Source organism: Astyanax mexicanus, chromosome 17, assembly GCF_023375975.1.
Source record: "Astyanax mexicanus isolate ESR-SI-001 chromosome 17, AstMex3_surface, whole genome shotgun sequence".
NCBI classification, from domain to species: Eukaryota; Metazoa; Chordata; class Actinopteri; order Characiformes; family Acestrorhamphidae; genus Astyanax; species Astyanax mexicanus.
In genome coordinates, this window is record NC_064424.1 from 32,414,695 (window position 1) to 32,437,562 (window position 22,868).

General features: G+C 37.5%; 2 protein-coding genes across 2 annotated transcripts in view; one reads left to right on the top strand and one right to left on the bottom strand.

Annotated features, from left to right (window-relative positions):
- ric1 (RIC1 homolog, RAB6A GEF complex partner 1) overlaps positions 1-3,265 on the top strand; it is a 57,720-nt gene extending 54,455 nt beyond the window's left edge. Inside the window, exons 25-27 of the mRNA XM_007230601.4 lie at positions 455-632; positions 802-990; positions 2,075-3,265. Of these exons, the coding sequence (XP_007230663.3) occupies positions 455-632; positions 802-990; positions 2,075-2,357 (650 nt within the window). The 3' untranslated portion in view covers positions 2,358-3,265. The remainder of the gene's footprint in view (positions 1-454; positions 633-801; positions 991-2,074) is intronic.
- Positions 3,266-18,776: 15,511 nt separating this feature from the next.
- Positions 18,777-22,868, bottom strand: part of LOC103041279 (endoplasmic reticulum metallopeptidase 1) — a 55,253-nt gene continuing 51,161 nt past the window's right edge. Inside the window, exons 14-15 of the mRNA XM_007230620.4 lie at positions 20,280-20,443; positions 18,777-19,665 (exon numbers count right to left, since the gene is read on the bottom strand). Coding sequence (XP_007230682.3) covers positions 19,495-19,665; positions 20,280-20,443 — 335 coding nt within the window. The 3' untranslated portion in view covers positions 18,777-19,494. The remainder of the gene's footprint in view (positions 19,666-20,279; positions 20,444-22,868) is intronic.

Sequence of the window (22,868 nt, forward strand, 5' to 3'; positions counted from 1 at the left end):
AATCTATAATTTCTGTATTTGCTTATTTAGGCTAAAATAACAAAAAAGATGCATTTCAGATGCTTTCAGACCTTAAATAATACAAAGAAAACAAGTTCATATTCATGAAGTTCATAAAGCAAAATTTGATTGAATAACCCTGGTTTTCAATTGCAGCATTCATGCATCTTGCCATGATTTCCTCCACCAGTCTTACACACTGCTTTTGGATAACTTCTTGCAACTCCTGGTGCAAAAAATCATGTTCAGCTTGATTTGATAGCTTATGATCATCCATCTTCCTCTTGATTATAATTTGGTAAAATATAAAGTAAAGCAGAATCACAGTATTGTGATATCATTGTTATCATGGGCAATGTATCGCGATAATATTGTATCATGAGATGCCTCCTGTATACTGTAATGTACTATAAAATAATTTACTATTATTTGTCTCCAACTCTATCTCTCTTAGCGGAGGAGTGCAGTATTGGTTCAGCCACCGACCTGACAGAGACCAGCTCCATGGTGGACGGTGATTGGACAATGGTGGACGAGAACTTCTCCACCCTCAGTCTTAGCCAATCAGAGCTGGAGCACATCTCCATGGAGCTGGCCAATAAGGGCCCTCACAAGTCCCAGGTGCAGCTCAGGTGGGTTCTGCCTCCCCTTTTATGTCACTGCTTTAAGAAAAGTAAGGATTTTTTTTAACTTAATAAAAGTGTTACATTTATAGAAAGTACTTTATTAATTTAGAAACTGTAATTAAAATAACTGATGTGTTAATTGAGGTTTGTGAGAGCTGTTCGACTCTTCTGACAGGTACCTCCTGCACGTGTTCATGGAGGCGGGCTGTTTGGATTGGTGCGTTGTGATTGGTCTGATTCTGCGGGAGGTGAATGTGATTAAGCAGGTGGTCGGCTTCCTGGACAGTCCAGAGGTTCCTGCCGAAACCGTCCAGAGCATCCGCACAGGCCTCCTGGCCATCGACCAGTGGGCCTCATCAGACTGGTTAGTGCTTTTATAGTTTTGATATATTATCACACTTATGCAAAAACCTTGCATCTCCACTTTAACAGTTATTTTTATTACATAATTTTAATCTGGCAGAACTCCTTAACATTGTTTTCAAATTTAATGATGATTGGACCCTGTGAAGATGGTGTGGAATTGTACGTTTTTCTACACTACCAGTCAAAAGATTTAGATCATCTCCATTTTTCCCCTTTTATTTTTACCATTAAGGCTCTTCAGGTCCAGGTAATAACCAGAAATGGTACAAAATCCAGTGTACAAAATGTTTCAGTAAACTGTCAAGGCCTTAAAGGAAAACAAATAACCTAAAAACAAAAAATTGTATGTTGTAAATGCATATTGGAAAAAAAATATTATGTTAAAAACATTAAAAAAAAAATGCTGGTGGGGAAAAAAGGTGCTGGAACAGATCATGTTACTGCCCTCTCCACTGCAGCAATTACACCATTAAACACAACTCAAAAAAGGCACAGAGAACTCTAACTATTAAAAGTACAAGTTTTTTCTTTAGAGAAATTATAGATGAAGCGGTAGTGATAGTAGCAGTAGCGCTAGTGGCCAGTACTGTTTCCTACACCTTGAAAAGACTCTTGAAATCTAAAGAAAACTGGTACAGAAAGACGTCTGGCTGACCCACATGGCAACAACGCCTTTAGCTCAGTAGTGTATGTATAGAAAATCATACAATATATTGTATGTTGGAAAGATATTAACTGAGGTATAGGGCACCTTTTGTTTCTTTTTTTTTTTTTTTTTTTTTTTAAGGTGAGGTCAGGATGTTGGATAACCACAATCCTAACTCATCCATAACTTATCCCAAAACTATTAGATTAGTAGATCCATCATTTCAGAGAACACAGTTCTACTGCCCCTTAGTCCAGTGCTGGTGAGCTTCAAACCCCTGCAGCACACGTCTGGTATCAGGTTCATGTTTATCTGCTCCACCTTTAGGGGGTGTCCTCACTGCTTTTCCAATCAGAAGAGAATTAATTTACATGTGAAGGTACAAGAACACAAGCATCCTGTTCAACCTCTTAATATCTCTCTCCTTTCCCCACAGTCTCGGCTACAAGCCCTTCCTGAACCTCATTCGTCCTCAGCTGCAGAAGCTGTTTGAAGCTTCTATGGAGCAGGTCCAGCCCGAGGCCTTCCAGCCGTCAGGCATGTCTAAGCTCGCCGAGCCAGCGCTGCCGCGGGTCGAGCCGTGCCCCGCCCCCCTGGGCCTTCCGCTGCCCCCCGACCCCTCATCTGCCTCCAGCACCCGCAGCCTGGAGGACACCTGCGAGGACGAGCCGGAGGAGGAGGCTGTGGAGGAAGGGACTTACGACTGCACCCTGTCATGACCTTCAGTGGGACAGAGTGGGCGAACAGTTGGAGAGGGCTGACGTGATGCCCTTAAAGCGAAAGTTGGGCCAAAATTATATTTAATTTTACCCGTTTACCCAAATAATTTTTATTTTTTTGCTTCTTTAGTTCTAGCACTGGAGCTGTGAGGCTAAAGTCTAAAGTTGGAATGGAAACTAACTCCCTACCAAATAGCAAAGCTGAAAACACTACTTCAGAAACCAGTGACCCTTACAATGTCAAACATTATAAGCAAGTCATTATAAGTGTTTAGGCTGACACACAGTTAGCACCATGCTGATTGGTGGGGTGTAATCTTATGAAGTACTTAGGAAACAAAACACACATATTTGGCTAAACCATCACTTTAAGAGCTTCTAAGCTCTGACTGTGGATCAGGTGACCTCTACACTTATTCTCTCAGAGTAGAGTGAATAAATGGACTGTTCTGTGGTCAGCAGGGGGGCGTTTTCTCAGCGCACAAAGACTGCGAGAGGACAGAGATAATATAGACTCTTCTTCAGACTGGCCTGGAGTTAGTTTGAGGTGGCTATTTGTTGCACCGCTATAACCATTGTTTTGGTGTGTGAGTGAGTGTGTGTGTGTGTGTGTGTGTGCTTTGCTTTCATGTTTGCTGCTTAAAAGAGACAGATACTGTGTTTCGTTTGAGTGTGCATCCATCCAGACTGCTGTGTGTGTGTGTGTGTGTGTGTGTGTGTGTGTGTGTGTGTATATGTGTATGTGTGTGTTTGAGTTTGAGTTATGCTTTTGGTCTGACACCACCAGTATTAAGTATTATCCCCTCCTCTTAATCCCAGTAACCCCACAGGGGCTTAGAATGGAGGGTTGTGCCTTTGTTTACTTCCAGATGAATCTCTGTGACAGGAGGCCAGACATTAGAGTTAAATTGATAACAAGGCTAATAACAAATCTATACTAGTAGCTGCAGTTCAGTCGGCTAGTTAGGACGAATCGTTTGCTTGACGCTAACTTTTATCTGCTACTTTGATTAGCAGTGTTAGCATGTTTAAGTGAACTACCCCTTTAACTGGATTTAAATGGATTCACTTACTTAAATAATATTGTTGCTAATACCAAACTGACCTATCCAGGCTCCACCCCTTCAGCTGTGTTCTATTGTAGCCAGTGTTGCAGGTTTAGACAAGCTTGGACTAAGCATCGTCCGTGATTCAGTGTTTTGTTTTTTGCTTATCGTCTTCTAAAACCTGTATATTTTAAATAGAAATTTCTGTAACTGAGATTTTTACATTTTTGGCACATGTCAGTCAAATTCCTTTACAGTTTATCAAATACAGACAGATTTATTTAAGCCCTTTAAGTACGACATAAGTTTGACAGTCGTAACTCAGCTTAGTACCAAATTGTGCTTTAAGGGATCACTTACCTGAATTTTAGACTATTTTAGGCTTTGGTTTTGTGATTTGCTTCATGTTTCTGTTATAACTAGCAAGAAATGCCATGAATTACAAACATCTATAGTTATTTAAGTAGGCTGTGTAAAATTCTCCAAAATACCTCCCTCTCCCTCTTCCTATAACACACCCCATTTCCTTCTGTATCTCCATTAACCTTCCTATACCCTCTCAAACCCTCATACCTCAATATGCCCCATCACAAACACCTGTACTGTGTCCCCATACATCCACGTACCTTCTTATCCAGCCAATACCTCCAGTAAATTCCTGTGTTTATCCGTAAGTTCCCCTGACCTCATATACACACCTGCACTCTCCCATACTCCCGCATACCCTCCTATATCAATCATCCTCTGTACCTTCCTATATTTCCCATACCACCAGGTCTGTGCAGGGTTCATAAGGAAGTGGATGATTGTTCTCTGGAAAACAAGCATTCATGCTTGAGTGGAATATGCAATTTATGAATGTGTGTGTGTGTGTGTGTGTGTGTGTGTGTGTGTGTGTGTGTGTGTGTTAACATGCGCTGGTGTCTAACTGCATTCTGATAAAAGATAAAAAAGTTACTTTTTTTTCAGTGTATTCCCCACTGCCCCCAGATTTCCAAAATTTTGGATTAAACCTTCCAGTTTTGTTAATCTGTCAAACATTTTGATTTATTCTGATTTTTTGTTTGAGTTTTGTTTTAATTTATTTGACTGCCCCTTTTGTTTTTGTTTGTTTTTTATTTTTTATCATATAGTTATATCATAGTGATTATTAAGGTCTGGTTGGCCTGACAGGGTGAAAACTGAACTCTATGTGCAGACGACCGAACGATCGAGCTCCATTGAACAATTCCGTGTTTAGGAGGGAAGAATCTGTTCCACGTTTAGCGGATCATTAATCAGGTGATTGCGATCTGCCTGATCACTTTTTTGAGTTTTTATTTATTTCCCTCATGTTAGTGTGTTTGCGCACGCGTGCGTGTGAGAGAGAGAAGTTGTTGTTGGTTTTGATGATAAGAGCATTTTAGACTTTTGTCTCTATATTTTGTTTTATTGTTGCTACAGCCTTGTCAATAGCATTGTTGTTGTTATTATTATTATTATTTTTATTGTTATTATTATTATTAATATTATTATTATTATCACGAAATATTATTCTTAGTATTGCTGTTTCTATCACCCGACTGCATTGATTAGTTATTAGTTATTTATTTAAGATTGGAGGGGGCGTTCCTGAGATGTCACTTGATTCCACTGTTCAGTTTAATTGCTTGAAGAGGCTTTTTGTCATCATAACTCAGATAGTATTGCTTTTTCTCCAGAAATCACAGCTTGTGGCATTTTATAACGACAAACTAGAGACCGGTGGAGACCAACAGAGTGAGAAACCTGAAGATCAGTGATTTAAAGCCTGGATTAATTTATTTAAACCAGCATTCGCTTTTACTCACAATTTAAACTCCTTTGTATTCTGTGCAAAAGTTTAAACGCCCCTGGTCAAAAAGTTATAATTTGACTTGAAAATAAGAAAATAAGTCAGGCTGCATGCAAATAGGATAAATACAGAAAAAAATAATCAAACAAAACTATAGCATGTGCATTACTTTTTTCATGCTCCAGCCACACACATCCTGGATTGCTGGATGGTAATGGATTTGAAGTTTTAACACAACAGTGATAAAAATCCTATCCGACCCAAAACTAGTCTTATCACCTTCATGCTGGAAGCAGAGCTAATGACCGCTCAAAACTGGTGTAGTAACAGTTTCCCATTAATGGGCGAATGGAGTATCTTTCGGCAGATTTCGAGGCACAATTTATACTAATTAACAGCCTGTTTGTGGGCGGAGCCCGGAGAGATCAGTTAATTAAAAGCAGCTTATGTTTGTACTTTTCATAAATTCAGTATTAATACCATTAAACGTCTTTGTGCAATCTTAGAGAACACGCGTCTTAATGTTTTAATGCTTTTAATCTGATCTCAGTTCCACGTACAGATCCAACGGTTTCTTGCTGCTCCTCGGGTCACGCGCAGACTAACGTGGGACACTGTTTCATTTAGTAAACTTTACGCTGTGTAAACTTTGTGTTGGTGCACGCGGCTGTGTGACGGCATGGTGTTCATCTTTGCTAGTCTATTCTATGTTTCCAGGCTGTAATGACAGACAGCAGCGTGTTTGTTTGTGTACTTACTTCCCCTCGATATTATTGTGCTGACCAAAGAACAGATTTTGGCCTGCGGGGGGCGCTCTCTGCGCTCGCGCTGTGGCTTTGTTTCGAGAACCTGAATATGCAAAATGCTACAAAACATGTTTTTTTTTTTATTTGTCTTCATGTTTTGTTTGTTTTTTATGCCCCTTTCTATTGGTTTGGACACGTCCTCGAAGCTGAAGGCGACGGCTGGAGCCGAACTGTTTCAATTTTTCATTTTCCCCAAAACAAACTGCCGGAGTGTAAAGTGGCACAGAGCGGTACTCGTTTTCCGATGCGTGTCGGCGGCTCTGGGACTCTGAACGTGTACAGTTTAAATTTCCTCCAGCCATGCAGGAGCTCGCTCTCCGCGCAGTGTACAGCGACAGTTTCTTGTACGATAACTTTTTCTACCAAGTTCTTGTTTTCTATATTTTCCTGTACATAAAGACAAATAAATTATTTTTAAAAACATCTTTCAGAGGAGCTGTGTGAGTTTTTTAGCATGCATGTGTGTGTGGGTGGAAATAACTAGTAGTGAAGATTTTCACCTCCGGAAATTATGCTAAGTTGCAAATAACTAGTTAGTCTCAAGTCTTGACAGTCAAATCCCAAGTCATTACAGGCAATTCTTAATCTTCAAGACTCTGCACTTCTCTTTATTGAAAAACAATGCACAGGAATTTACATTTTCAAAACCAAATGCTGAATTTGTGCCAGAATTGCTCAACTGCATTTCATTCCACTGTGTGGCGCTGCGAAAAGCAAATCACAATACACAGGATTGCATTTCGTCTAGGAGCAGTACGCTGTTTGTGCCAAAATTAAATGTATTCACTGTCCAATCAAAACCAACTACTGAACTTGGGGCAGAGCTGAGAAACCAATCAGAAGCAGCATTCAGCTGTACTTTAAACCAGAAAAAATATATATATTGCAACATAATATAAGAGGAAATAAACACTAATTGTATAAATGAAGGCTGGCACAGTTGCAGATGACTGCATGCCTTTTAAAGTTGAGTTGGTTTTTAACACAGGCTCGGTTTTCACACTTCCTGTCCCGGGTGCACTTTCTCCAGGGCTTCGGTTAATTTGGTCCAGCGTGAAGGCTGTGAATGCTGAATGCAGGTCCATGTGGGGTGGTGTGGGTGTGTTTGGTTAATTTTTTTAACTTGATGCTTCCCCTTATTGAGTTTACTCAGCCCCGCCCCAATTTCAGTAGTTGGTTCTGATTGGACAGTGATTGCATTTTAATTTGGCACAAATTCAATACTTCTCAAAGACAAAATACAATCCTGTGCATTGTGCAGTGAAATGCAATGTAATAGAGGTTTTGCATTTCATTTTGGCACATATTCTGCATGTTAGTGAGGAAAAGCAATGCATTTTGTGATTTGCATTTACATTTTTATTCGGTAATGTTTGCTTTTTAATTTGGCACTAATTCTTCTCCATAGATTTATTAACCACTGCCTGATGTTGAATAAAAAAAGAAGAAATCAATCTTCAGTTTCTCTTTGTAGTTTTATGTTTTGTGTTTTATTTTTTTTAATGAGGTAAAAATAAAAAATATGTATATACATAAAATGGTTAATTATAATACCAGACACAGACATAGTCCATTATTTTGAAAAAAAATATAAAAAGTTAATTGTTTTAATATGGTAATAAATCGAAATCTATAAAACTTTAAATCTAAAAATTCGGTTGACCAATTCCTAAAATCCCCCCCAAAAAAAGGAAATTATTTGAAAGTCTGAGACGTAGTTACTTTATTTGTGGAAGTCATGATTTAGACTTTTATTAAAACAATTAAAATTAATTAAAACTTAAATGAACTAAAACTTATTTTGACATGATTATTTAAAAATTCATAAGAATATCAGAGGTACCGTGGTAAAAATCCTTTTCAACTCTAAAATGTGTTGTGAACTATAGTCTATCACTGTGTTAGTGTGCTGGACACTGAGCTAAAGAGAGCTAGCTTTAGCTCATTAACTCAAAAGGATTAGCATCCATCCTGACTACAAACTGATGTATTACTACATTTAAAACAATTTAAAAATATTATTTTGACTTCCAAAAATATTTTGGGCTTATTTACATCTAAAAATGTAGGTATTTTGACAAATTATGTAAAATAAAAAATGGAAATTAGTTTGACAAATTATTTGAAAATCTTTTCTGACTGATGTCTGAGTAGGTCTTTGTTTTGACCAGAAAAAAAATAAAAAGGCTGAAAATGTGCAATATGCATTAAACCAAAATTTGACCGGTGCAAAAGTATGGGCAACCTTATCATTTTATTGGTTTGGTAAAAAAAAGTAGTTAGGAGTATTCATACTTTTGCACCGGTCAAATTTTGGTTTAATGCATATTGCACATTTTCTGTTACAATAAACCTCATTTCAATCCTGAAATATTACTGTGTCCATCAGTTATTAGATATATCAAACTGAAATGGCTGTTGCAAACACCCAAATATTTAGAACTAAAAATGATTAAGATTAATAGGGGTGCCCAAACTTTTTCATATGACTGTATTCATTATTATTATTTATCTTACTGATTAATTATTGGTTTTCTTTGTGTTTGTTATGCATGGAAATCATTGTGTAATTATAATTTTGTAGAATATTTATTAATTTGCAGGATTTTTCTACATGTATTTGTGGTGATGTCTGCGAGTGCAGGCCTCTGCCTGCATCTTCAATGCTGTTTTTTCTTCCTCCAACTGCTCGACTGCTTCCCACAGTGGCGACTAGTGGAAGTGCAAGTCTATTCATTGCAACCCATAGCGCTTGTAGATAGAGCGACGAGCAGTGTACATCCATTATGAATACATAATTTCAACTTTGCACATGTGGCAATAGTTATATCATTACACAGCAGTGATTTTGCGTAAACTTAAGTTAGCAGGCATCACTTTATGGCCAGCAGAGCTGGGCACATAAGGCTGCTTTGCTAGTTATGTTAACTAGTGTTACACTAAAATCAAAGTAAACAAAAGAAATAAAGTGATTCTAGTCAAAGTTTCCCTACAGTGGGACTAACAGCAATATGTTATGTAGCATTATATTTAAGCATTATTGGCAGTTCCCGTTCATTCATATATATTTTTAATATCTTTAAATTTGAAGCCAGCTCACAAGTGTGACGTATTCACGGCACCAGTGTGACGGACCCGTCAGCAGAACCAGCTTGTTTCACGACACCCCTCACCAATAGCACAGCAGCACACGCACACCCTCGTTCATGCTTTCATCCACTTTTATTCTGGAAAACAACACGTAAATATTTTTACTTCTGTCGTGGTGAAGTGGCTACTGCAGTTACTGCCAGCCGCAGCACAGAGAATCAGAGACTGCTGCTAAAACAGCACATATATTGCAAGAACATATTTAAGTGCCTAATATATGGCTTTACAATATTCTTTTAGAGAATATAAAACACAGCTTTGAAAAGTATTATGGACTGTCTCTGCGTTATCAGTAAAAACTTACAATAAAACATACATATTAAAATGGATGGAAATCAGCATTTTACAAGTTTTATAAAAAATAAAAATAAAAGCACAGAGAATCAGAGACTGCTGCTGAGGGATGGTGGCTCAGAAGGATCAAACAGCGTAACTGCAGTTCACACTTACCAGTAGGGGCCGCCAAAACTCCATTTTAGAACATTAAAGAGTCTAATTTTATGAAATTCATTTAAAATACAGGGATTTTCTTACTCTGTTACATCAGCAAGTTATCAATAATTACCTCCCGAAATTTTTAGGTTCAAGAAATCAAAAAATGATCATTATAAATACAATACGTACAGCCATAGTCCTTTTAACTAATTCTAGAACTCAAAAACGTCCCTGATTGATTTAACCATTTTACGAATGGAACTCTAAGGACAAATTGAGGCAGAATGTACAATTTTCAAACTTACACACATGCACATGGTGTTCATCACAACACACAGTATATGTGGCTTTCCATGCACATTTCAGAAACACAAAACTTTACTGAATTTTCTCCTCTAAATTCAGTAAGCTACAGCTATTTTGTGGTCTGTTGTTCCTGAAAAGTTTTATTGATGTTTTAAAGAGCAGTTTCATCACTGATCTTAGAGCATTTATGTTGAATCTCTTTTCACATTCAAAGCAATAATACAGTTTTCTCCAGTGTGAATGTGCTGGTTTTGTTGGAGATTACTTTGTTGATTAAACTCTTCCCACAGTCTGAACAGTGATATGGTTTCCAGTGGTGTGCAGTAAGGCCCTTCTAACCCTTCAGAAACGGGGTGATAATACATGCATGTAAATAATTACATCATTTTTAATCAGGAAATATATATCATAGGTATTGTGTAAGAGTAAGATTTTTTTTTATAAATTAACTAAAAAAAAAACATCAACTAATTCAAAGCATTAATCTGTGTTTTTCAGTTGCTACAGGACTCTTATCTGACTGACAGCTGTTCTAACCAATTAAAGCTTTTTAAAATGGCTTCTGCCCCACATGTCTGCGTGCCCCTTCTGCTGATTTTGAGAAGGGTGTAGTAATGAATCTATTAGCAAAGTCGCAGGACAATCTAACCAATCAGATTCATCAGGGTATTGGTGGGTGGTTGCAGAAGTGGTACCCACTATATTCACTGCACGCCACTGATGGTTTCTCTCCAGTGTGAATGCGCTGGTGTAGATGGAGATTACTCTGGTCAGTAAAACTCTTACTACAGTCTGAACAGGGATTCAGTTTCTCTCCAGTGTGAATGCGCTGGTGTCGGTAAAGAGTATTCTGATACTCTAACTTTTCCCACATAGATTCTATCATGCTATTATGTCAATGTGGAGCAGACTCTCTGAGGAATGTTTAGAGTACCTTGTTAAATCTATACCGCGAAGGATTAAGGCAAAACCAACCTGGTACTAGCAAGGTGAACCTAATAAAGTGGCCGGTGAGTGCATATCGTTGCTGTCCAATGAAAAACACTGATCTCCATTTTTGTTGATTTTTAGTTTACTACATAATTTGAACAGACAAACTGTCCCTTACACTGTGCCAACATTTCTTGATAAACGGACCAATAGAAACTCTTCAAAATTACCTGAAATAATTTTTTTTAAGGTTTTTTAAGGTTTTTTCTCTCTCCTGTAAAATTGCTGTTTTGGAGATAAGTGTTTTTTTTTCATTGGACAGCGACGATAATTTATGCTGCAGGCTGGAGCCCCCAATGGGCATGTGTAAAAGGCGTATCATATGCCACTAATTTTCGACTGCAGCCAATGACATTAGCTGTTCATAATTTTTTACTGCAGCCAATAGAAGTAAATTTGTTGTAATTTTGTTCGTGGAAACGCAGAGTACCGGTTCAAAATTAGATTCACGAAACAGAACGGTGGAAAAGCGCTATTTAAAAACACAAGTCTTCAGTCGGTGTTTGAAGACCACCAAAAACTATACTGTTCTGACGCCCAGTAGTGGAATAAAAGCCAGAACGGAGTTGCAGTAGCCGAGTCTTGAAATGACAAGAGACCGTAGTATTGTTGGTATGAGGTGGGATTAAGTGAGCTGTAAGATATTGGATGATAAAACTTGATAAACTGTGTGGGGTTACATCACCCTCTATCTTAACCACTACCAAAGCTCTTTATTATATTCTCTTACCTATATGAAGTTCCTACACATTACGGAAGTTGCCCCCCCTGCCCCTCTATCAAATGTGTCAAGCATTACATGAGAACTTACACAGTACAGGCCAAAAGTTTGGACACACCTTCTTCTCTTTTTCAATGCTTTTTCATTATTTTCATGACTGTTTACATTGTAGATTCTCACTGAAGGCATCAAAACTTTGAATGAATACATGTGGAGTTTTGTACTTTAGGTGAAATAACTAAAAAAAAACAATATATATATATATATATATATATATATATATATATATATATATATATATATATATATATATATATATTGGTTTCTACAAAATAGCCACCCTTTGCTCTGATTACTGCTTTGCACACTCTTGGCACCATTCTCTCAATGAGTTTCAAGAGGTGGTCACCTGAAATGGATTTCCAACTGTCTTGAAGGAAGGAGTTCCCAGAGGTGTTTAACACTTGTTGCCCCTTTGCCTTCTTCACTCTGTGCTCCAGCTCACCCCAAACCATCTGGATTGGGTTCAGGTCCGGTGTCTGTGGAGGACAGGTCATTTTTTGTTAAGTACATAAAACTCCACATGTGTTCATTCATAGTTTTGATGCCTTCAGTGAGAATCTACAATGTAAATAGTCATGAAAATAAAGAAAACGCATTGAAAAAGAGAAGGGGTGTCCAAACTTTTGGCCTGTACTGTATATTAGAAATTCTTTTTCAACATGTAGAGTTGAAAAAGAAGAAGATGTATCATAACTAAGTTTTGGGAGTGATCCACGCCCTCACTCCTCCCACTTCCTTCCCTATTTAAACCGTCACTTCCTCTCTACCTGCTCATTGAACAAACCTCGCGCCCACCTCCTCCCCATCTTCCTCCTTCTTTAATTTTATTCTCTTCTCTTGTGTCTCTTCGTGAGAGAGGGGGGGGGCTTCGGCTTCACGCTTTACAGCGAAGCTGCCCCGAACTGCATCCCAAATACTCTGAGTTCGCTCCCCCTCTTTTCTTCTTCTCTGCCCAGTCAAGGGCGTGGGTCAATACTAGCAAAGGAATTATTGAAGTGAACATGTTTTTAAACAGCGAATAAAAGGTGTATTCTATGATGAAATAAAGACAAAGATTAGACAGTGTTCTGATACCCAGTGTTTTATACAGCGTGTAGCGTTTCACAGGGATAATCATAAAATTCATATTCAAACATCTGACAACTTCTGATCAAACCACCAGTACAAACAACCATCAAACTAATCCGAACATTTTCTCATATTTAAATTTGAAATAAATTAGGCACACTTCAGCATTCATTAGATTTCTTTTCTGGGGTTATTTTTGCTTTACTGATTACTGATTGTAACGTTAATCTACATCATGTGTTAAAACATTTGATTTAAACAGTGTTGATGTTAAATAGAATACCATTTTAATTCTGCTTGGAGGTTACTGTTTATATGAGGTGGGATTAAGTGAGCTGAGAGATGTTGAGGATGAAGATTGATGAACTGTGTGAGGTTACATCATCCTCTACCTCACCATTAATACAGTTAACCTAACACTGCCGCCCAGTCTTGCTCAATCAGATACCAAACTAATTTTGTTTGATTATATCTTATCCAGGGTCAGAAATCAATCAGAAAAAATGTTGTATTTAAGACCCAGAGCAATTATATGTTTCCTCAGTACAAGTACCAACAACAACAGTATGTTTTAATACTTAGATCAGGGGTTCTTAACCTTTTTTTTTTTTTATTAAACAACCCCTTTTTTAGGGTTTGCCTTTTTTTTTGACTCCCCTCTTCACCACCGTATCAAACTTGTGATGGTGAACCAATTTTTAGGTCACATTTTGGGAAAGTTAGAACGTTTTTTTTTCATTATTCAACTTGTCTGGTGTTTTTCCCACGGTCCCTAAAGTGCTGCTCAGCACTGGAGATTGCACTGTGCCTCAATATTGGTCAAAATAATCAGATAAAAGTTAAGTTTAGTAAAATAAAATCGTAGTTCAGTAAAGATGGTGGTTATAGTTTGGTGACATTTAGAAGTCATTCACAGTATAGCATCGCTCTCAGGTAAAGAACCCCTGCTTAAGACCATCAGTGAGGGTGAGAGTATGGTGAGCAGCATTAAACCTCAACTCATCTTCCAGCTCATCTTACAGACAGGAACAGAATCAAACACATTAATACAGTCAGTTTCAGTTAGTCACTTAGAACCAGGGATCCCCCAGGGTAATATACAGAACCGTAACAACATTTAAATGAATACATGCTTCTGTACCTGCTTTCAAAGGGTTCTTCAGATTTATGGAAAAAGCTTTGCTTGTGGTTCTTTAAAGGGATAGTTCGGTATTTTTTACATGAGTCTGTATGGCATCATCATAACCAGTGTCGTGCATCCACACTGACTTACCCCCCACAGCGTCCTGTGAGCCGAGTTCTTGTCCAGTTTAGGTCAAAGCGAAAGTAGTCCGGCATGTTTGCTGGGGTCAGGAAAATAACTCCTTTTTCTTCCCAAAGCAGTACGTGTTCAAAAGAGTGATTTATTTACATCACAAAAAACTAACCCTGCAAAAGTCACGCCTCGTAAATCACTTGGGTCCTACTTTCTCTCGTTCCATATCAATGCGCGCAGCGCTGCAACCTGACAGCTAGCCTACGTGTTTGGGTCGCTTTGTTTACTTCTCGCTTGTTGACGCGTGCGCAGCTCGCTGTCAGAATGACGCGCACTGATACGAAATGAGAGAAAGTAGGACCCAAGTGATTTACGAGGCGTGACTTTTGCAGGGTTAGTTTTTTGTGATGTAAATAAATCACTCTTTTGAACACGTACTGCTTTGGGAAGAAAAAGGAGTTATTTTCCTGACCCCAGCAAACATGCCGGACTACTTTCGCTTTGACCTAAACTGGACAAGAACTCGGCTCACAGGACGCTGTGGGGGGTAAGTCAGTGTGGATGCACGACACTGGTTATGATGATGCCATACAGACTCATGTCAAAAATACAGAACTATCCCTTTAAACCACCAAACTGCTTTCCACTAATGTTAAATGTCATAGAACCCTTCTCAGCACTTTACAGAACGAGAGAAATGATCTTAAAAAAAAACAAAAAAAAAAACAACAAAAACAACAGGGTCTCTTAAACTGTGGGCCACGAAGTGCCCTTTAGTTGTTATTTTAAGAAGAGGCAGTAACTAAGACAGGGGTTAATCCTAGTCTCGATTTTGGACTATGAGTAAAAGAGATTTTCCATTTAAATGAAATTATAGAAATATACAGCTCTGGAAAAAAAATAAGAGACCATTTAAAAAAAGATGAGTTTCTTCGATTTTACCAAATTAAAAACCTCTGGAATTTAATCAAGAGGAAGATGGATGATCACAAGCCATCAAACCAAGCAGAACTGCTTGATTTTTTGCACCAGCAGTGCAGGCATAAAATTATCCAAAAGCAGTGTGTAAGACTGGTGGAGGAGAACATGCCAAGATGCACGAAAACTGTAAGAAAAACAAGGGTTATTCCATCAAATATTTATTTCTTAACTCTTAAAACTTTATGAATATGAACTTGTTTTATTTTTATTTTATTTTATATGAGGTCTGAAAGCTCCTCATTTTCTGCAATTTGCAATCTGGAATTTGGGAGAAATGTTGTCTCTAGTTTATAAAATACATCAACAATGTTCGTTTTACTCAAACATATACCTATAAACAGCAAAAACAGATAAAATGATTCAGAAACTGAAGTGGTCTCAATTTTTTTCCAGAGCTGTATATGTCCATAATAAGGCTTAATGCTTTTCTGGGAAACCAAGATTAAGTAATAAGAGTGGGACATATTAAAATAAATGAATAAATAAATCAGATTAAACGTCATCAGCTGTGGGCACCTGATGCAGACAATAAAGGCTACATTACATTCACACAGCAGGTAAAAGTGGCCCAAATCCAACATTTTTTTTGTTTACATCCAATAAAAAAAAAAATAACATTATTATACTTAATGTAATCTGAGTACAAGAAAAGTACTTATAAATTTGTTCTAATGTGTCTCTCTAATCATTTTTAAACACTTGTGTCGCAACCGCTCAGTGTTTCTTTTTTGATTATTATTTCAAATTTTCAAAACAAATTATTTAGGCCAATTGTCCCACGCATTCAGCTGCTAGTCAGCTGTATATCCCCCATCCCTTGTGATTCCACAACACAAGGAGAGTGAAGACTAGCACATGCCTCCTCCGACACATGTGAAGTCAGCCACCACCTCTTTTTGAACTGCTGCTGATGCAGCATTGCTGAGTAGCATCAAAGCGCGCTTAGAGTAAAACGTAGCGATTCGGTTCCTATACATCAGCTTACAGACGCCTTGTGCTGATTGACATCACCCTAGGAGTGATGTGGGGAAGGAGCAAGGCCCATTGTGCTCTACATAACTGCTCTTTTTTTTTTTTTTTTTTTTTAGCTAGTTTTGACCACAATCTATTTGCCCAGCTGTCAGCCTGAACTCATTTATAACTCCTAAGATTCTGATTAGGATGAAACTAAAACATCACATGAAGCAATGCTGTTTTGCTTATGTTACACAGACGCACTGTTTAGAGAGATAATGGTAGAAAATGGAGAAAATGGTTTTTGGGTCACTGTCACTTGCTGTGTGATTTTAGCCTAAAGAAACCAGTTTTAAAGGCATTTTTAGGCCTAGTCTTGGACTAGACAACATTTTCAATGAAGAGAACTAGGTATAATCCCTTAAACAAAAATATATAAATAAAAAAGACACTGTCCTCAGAAAAGCTGTCAGTACTTGAGAAATAAAAAACAAAAACTATTTTACATCACAATAGTAATTTTGTTTCTGCATTGTGGGCTAGTTAGAAACAGGTGGGCTGTGATATGCAATAGTTTGGGAACCCCTGATCTAGAAGTGCTATTTATAAAAGAAAAAACAGACAAACACCTCTTAATTTCAAATAATAATGAAACAAAATCATCTTGATTATCTTGTAAGACTTTTAGAGATTATGGTAAAAATAAGAAAAAATCAATCAGTCTTTCTAGTCTTTATCTGTGTAAACAAACATCCCAATAATCCCAGAGCCCATTTATACATCTCTCAAACTAATCCTAATGATTCCATGTAATTCTAGTGCAAGTTTTAGGAACCTCCCAATGACAACTTCTAACATTAAGAAAAAAAAAAAAAAAAAAAAAAAAAGGATTCTCCACATTTGGTTTATTAGCTACGTTTCCATCAACCACAGAGATTGACAGAACTACCAACTGCGGTTAGCTTGGCTAACATACTTTTTCAGTCCCAGTCTGTAGATAGCAGTGTGTCATACAGTGTCAGGAACCACATAAACAAGTCTATTAGAGGTTACTCAACACCTCCACACAGGTTGAGGCGAGTGTGTGATGATTTAGCACCATGCTAACTGGTGTACATTAGCTTCCATCAGTTGTTAGCGACGCTTTAAAAAACTAAATATATAGTGCAGACTGACCAGCCATGCTGCGTGTTAAAATGCATCCATTCTGAAATAGAAATACCATACATAGCTAATGAGTAAGTGGAAGATACACCCCACGTTTTTACATCTGGTCACTGTCATAAACAAAAACCTGTTATGAAATGGCTTAAAAACGCACAAAAAAATTACAGCCAGAATAAAAACCAAGATCTTCTCTCCTTTAGAACTTATACGTTCCATATTAAAAGCTGATGCATCTTCAAGGTGGGAGGAGCTTAGAAACACTACAAGTGCTTCAGGGAATTTTTTGAGAGGAGCAGGCTGTTTGAAATGACTGTGCAAATCGACCAGGTGGTAGACACAGCAGATTAGATTAGATTAAATTTGAAAAACACGCCCACAAATATCTGGATGTTTTTGAAATAAATTTCCTCCTTTCATTTTTGAAAATACAGTCATCGAAAAAACTATAAAACAACCAAGAATACTGCAAAACTCAAGACTGCAGTTATGTTTGTGAATGATTACAGATGTGGTCTTATCCACAAGATGTGGTCTTGCATACACAAGAGGGCATAAAATGCCTTCCTCACTGCCCAATAAAACGACTCGCAGAGGCTACTTTTGGGCAGTGCACCTCCTGGTGAGAGAATGTTGACTGCACTACTACTGAAAATAGTAGAATAGTGGTTTCAATGAATTGGCTTCTTTAACTCCAGTGGTTTAGTGAAGGAGAAACCTGAACCACTATGAACTGGAACAACTGCTATCATTCTGTTAAGGATTCTTCAGCAGTTGAGTTTAATTATGGAGGCCTTGTCAAAGTCAGTCTCCACAAGTAGTGAAACGAGGGACATGTTTCCCAGGAAAGTCTCTGTCAGATTGTAATACTTCCTTGGCCTGGCCGGTCACCAGATTCATTGTCAGTCAGGTTTTTGTTATTAGGTTTTTTAAATCAATGATTGGATTTCCATTCACATAATTTAAAATTTTGTATAAGAAAGTCATTAGATTCAGTCAGTGTTTTCATAGAGCTTTCTTTTCTTATCCATAAGTCAATACTGAACACTAAACTTTCACATATCTCCACGTTGGAGTGTGTTTTTGAAAAGCTAATTTTTCAATAACCAAAACATTTTATTTTTCATGTGGAAAGGGGGCTAAAAAGGTTTCCAAAATATCCAGATATGTGTGGAAATAGTTTGAAGCATCCCCTTAAATCTACTGCATATAAATAGGATTAAGGAAGGCAGACATGCAGGGCCATTCAACAGTGTTTTTTTTTCTTTGTCAGTGTTGCAATATTTTATGTCATACAAGTCTGCAATATGCAAATGAGCACTCGGTTCATGTGGTTTCATACTATAATTATTGTATGGGCACCACCATGTAGTTTAGCTCTGCCCATTCTGTTTGTTAGGAGTGTTTCAGCCTGAACTGGCCCAAAGCAAGGCAGTCAATCAAAACACAGCTCATTAACATACCAGGCTTGAAGGTCTTGTTGAGGAACAAGATGCGGGATGATACGTCTGGGCACCTGCTTTCTGAGGACCTAACCCTCAATTAACGTGGTTGCATACTGTGGGTACTGTAATAGAGTTTATACATACTCTGTATCACAATCATGTATTCATGAACATCTACGTTTTAAAGGGCTCATCTCATGCAAAACTGATTTTGTCTTAAATAAAAGCAATTTCTTTTTTTTTTTTTAACATTTACTGTTTTTGTGATATCAGCTTTTCAGTCTACCTTAGTTTATTTCTGCCTATTCAATTTATTAGAGGTGTTTCAGCCTGAACTGCTTTTTGAATGAGGCCCAAGCCAGAGCAGTCAATCAAAACATAACTCATTAGCATTAGCTCATCAGTCTTAAAGGCACAGTAACAGAAACAGCCTGTTCAGCTTTAAAGGATATAAAAATAAAAAAGGTAAAAATGATTTAAGACTGTTTTTGCTACATAAAACTATACCAATATCGTAAGAGGAACTGAGAGCGGGAAAAAAAATGCAGAACATTGTAGGACGTGGGCTTTGTGACCATTTTCAACAGTGTGTTTTTAATACATGCAAGGTGTACTGCTAACACACAGTGTAGCAGCATATTTGCAATACTGCTCTTTTGTCTTTTATCGTGCTGCCCCAGTTGTACGGCGATGAATCAGGCAACAGGATGGACGTTTAAACGTGACCATAACGAACTGTGAGACAGTTAGTAAGTGTTGCTCAGTCTGTGTTCAGGCTTGCTTTGTAGGACCTCCATTCGTTATGAGTGGACACAGTGGCGTGGGGACCCAGTTCTTTCTGGGGACCGAGATGCTGGATGAGTGAGTGTCTGTGCACCTGCTTTCTGAGGACCTAACCTGCAGGCCTCCTCCTCCTCCTCCTCCGGCTGCAAGTGGACCCTCAGTATCGGTACATGTTGTAGGTGCTGACCCAAGAGGACGTGAATGCCCAGTCTGGAAACTTTTCCAACAAAGAGTGCAGCTGAGGACTCCACCGGTCCTCACCGAAGAAGTAATGGGAGGAGATCGCAACCGAGATCATGCCTTTTTCGTCCGAGGGGTCCGAAGGTGGCTGAGGAAATGATAAACACAGCAAATTCACACAAGCAGATAAAGTAAGTGTCGATGATATGGAGCGCCATCAAGTAGTTGTAGTTGGTCTAGATCTATAGTAGTTTAGGTCCAGCTGAACAGGGATACAACCAACACCTATTAAGACTCAATCATAAGTACAGGCAACAAATATTTACCAACAAAAAAGAAAAGGAGGGAAAAACTGGGTATGCACTGAAAATATAAAACTTTGGGTTGAAACTAAAACAACATTTCTGTGTTTGCCAGATTTCTGTCAAAAATTGTATGTAGAAGCGCTCTAATATGTAACAGTGCTGGGGGAGTGGCATGTGGGCCTGCTGCTGAAAAAAATAACCTAATTTTAGAGAAAACACTAAATTATGACTTAAATAAACAAGTCACAGTTTAGTATAAATATCTTCACAAAGCCCAAATATTTTCATTCCTATATATCCTATATTCCTATAATTCTAGATTAAAGTGTTGCAGTGTCTCTCTCCATTTCTAACAACTGTTTGAAACCTTGAGTTCATCCCCTACTGTTTTTTGCTTTTAACTAGAATTTCTCTACTGTTTTCTCTCCATTATCTCCTGAATAGTTTTAACACCTACCTGAATCTCAAGCCAGAACTTCCACGTTGGTGCATCCAGGCCGTGAGAGTAGAATATAAAGTACTCTCCATTTAGGTCAAACTGAGGCGTCCCGTCCCCGAACGACCAGCCCGACAGGGAGGCACCAGCGTGGGGAAGGAGGTAGAGGGACATGTGGCTGGGCCCTGCAGTGGAGATATTGTAATATTGAAGAATATAATTCAATAAACATATATATGTAAGAAGAGTCTTTCAGCTAAAGAAAACAAAAGACAGCACTGTGTAAATTGATCTATGTGTCTGTATGTGTATTATATACAATTAAGCCCATAAATATTTGGACAGTGACAATCTTCGTAATTTGAACTCTGTGTGCCACAAAACTGAATTTCAAATGATACACATGAGATGCAGCTGAAGTGTAGACTTTCGGGTTTAACTCAAGGGATTGAACAAAAATATCCTATACAGTGTTGGTAACACTTTATTTTAAGGAACACAAATTAGGCGCTTATTAATGTCTTATTATTTGCTTAATAAAGCCATAATTAGACATTTATAAATTATTTATTCACTACTTATTAGTCTTTATTCTGTGTAAGTGTTATTGGTGCTTAATTAGTGGTTTGTTATGTGGAAATGATTAATAATGGCTGTATTAGTTCTTAATTAGTTCAGAATAAACGGCTTGTACTCTTGGGAATAATTTGATATATCTTAATAATTCTATATATTTAGGAATAATTTAGAATATTTGGTAATAATTTGATATATTTGGAACGATTTAGTATATTTAGGAATTATTTGGTATATTTGTTTACTTTCTAGCTCTTTGTAACTAATATCCCTTACGAAACAAATATATATGGCAATATATTGTAAAATATAGTGCAATATATTGAATAATAAGTTTTCATATATGGAAAAAAGTACATATATTGTTTAATATATGACAATTCATGCATGGACCATTTATGTCTATATATTGCGAAATATAAAAACATATTGCAATAAAGACAAAATCTCTAAACTGCTAAACTGCAATATTTTTTTTAGAACAAATGCTTTTTTTTGTATTTATTAGTGTCTTTCTTAGTAAAGCATTTCACAAAAGAGACAAAAGAGTACCATGATTTAAAATGCACCCTGAATGTGCCAATAAAGGTCCACAGTTACAAACCCTAGAAACAAAATACATTTACATCATCTACAATTACTTAATTAAAGCGGTCATATTCATGTTTGCATATTAAAAATTTGAATGTAACAAAGATTGACAAGTTATTACATTTTTTTTTTGCCCAGATGTTACATACATTACAGATCTAGCCCAAAATCTTATATTTAGGTGTATTACACTTATACAGTCTATTAATTTTACTTTGTATTTTATCATTAATTTTGTGTATAAGGGCATACGAATATTATTATATTATATTATATTATATTAGATTTGTATTATATTACTAATAATGTATTACATTTTTTAAATCATTTTAAATATTTGCAAGAAAAAAAGCATAAGCTATGGTCAGTGTGAGTGAATCACCACATACAACAGTTCCTGTAAATGTGCTATGTCTCAGTTGAAACCTGCTGAAAAAATGTACCCGTGATTTTAATTTTTCAAATTTCAAATTTGGCAGGATAACCGCCAACCTGGCAACTCTGTGGAAAAGTGATCTGTGATTGGACTTTAAGAGGAGAAGATTTAGACAAACAAGTTTCAGCCAGTTACAGCGCGATAGGGCGGGACTATGCTTTGAATGATGTTCGAAGAAAAGATGCTAAAATTGGCTCTTAGTTAGAATGAACTGAATGAAATGTACAGGTTATGGTTCGCCCTCTTTTCTTGGAGGAGGGACCAGATAAAAATGCTGTGAGCACTGTGTCAACCAGCTGGATAACTGACTCTGACCCAACAGAAACCTCCACGCAGTCCTTCTACAGTTATCAGGCAAGTCCTTAATTTAAAGTCCTTAGTCCTTAATTTAAACAGTAGCTCATCATAACACAGTTTAAGGTTTCACATGCTGATAATAAGGCTACCGTATTTTTCGGACTATAAGGCGCACTTAAAAACTTTTAATTTTCACAAAAATTGACAGTGCGTCTTATAATACGGTGCGCCTTTTGTATGGATTTTACTCGTCAGGTTGTAAGGAGCAGTAAACACACACTCCGTGCAGCGTTATAGAGAGTTTCAGTGCTATACAGAGTCCAGAGCCGTGCAGCTCCGAGGCTGAGCAGCAATAGCATTAGCTAGATGCTAACCGCTAAGCTAGCTAGCTTATTCACTGAGATCAGTATTATCTAAATTTTACTCGTCAGGTTGTAAGGAGCAGTAAACACACACTCCGTGCAGCGTTATACAGAGTTTCAGTGCTATACAGAGTCCAGAGCCGTGCAGCTCCGAGGCTGGAGCAGCAAATAGCATTAGCTAGCTTATTCACTGTTCAGAGATCAGTATTATCTAAATTTTACCCGTCAGGTGTAAGGAGCAGTAAACACACACTCCGTGCAGAGCAGCAATAGCATTAGCTAGATGCTAACCGCTTAGCTAGCTAGCTTTTTCACTGTTCAGAGATCAGTATTTTCTAAATTTAGCAC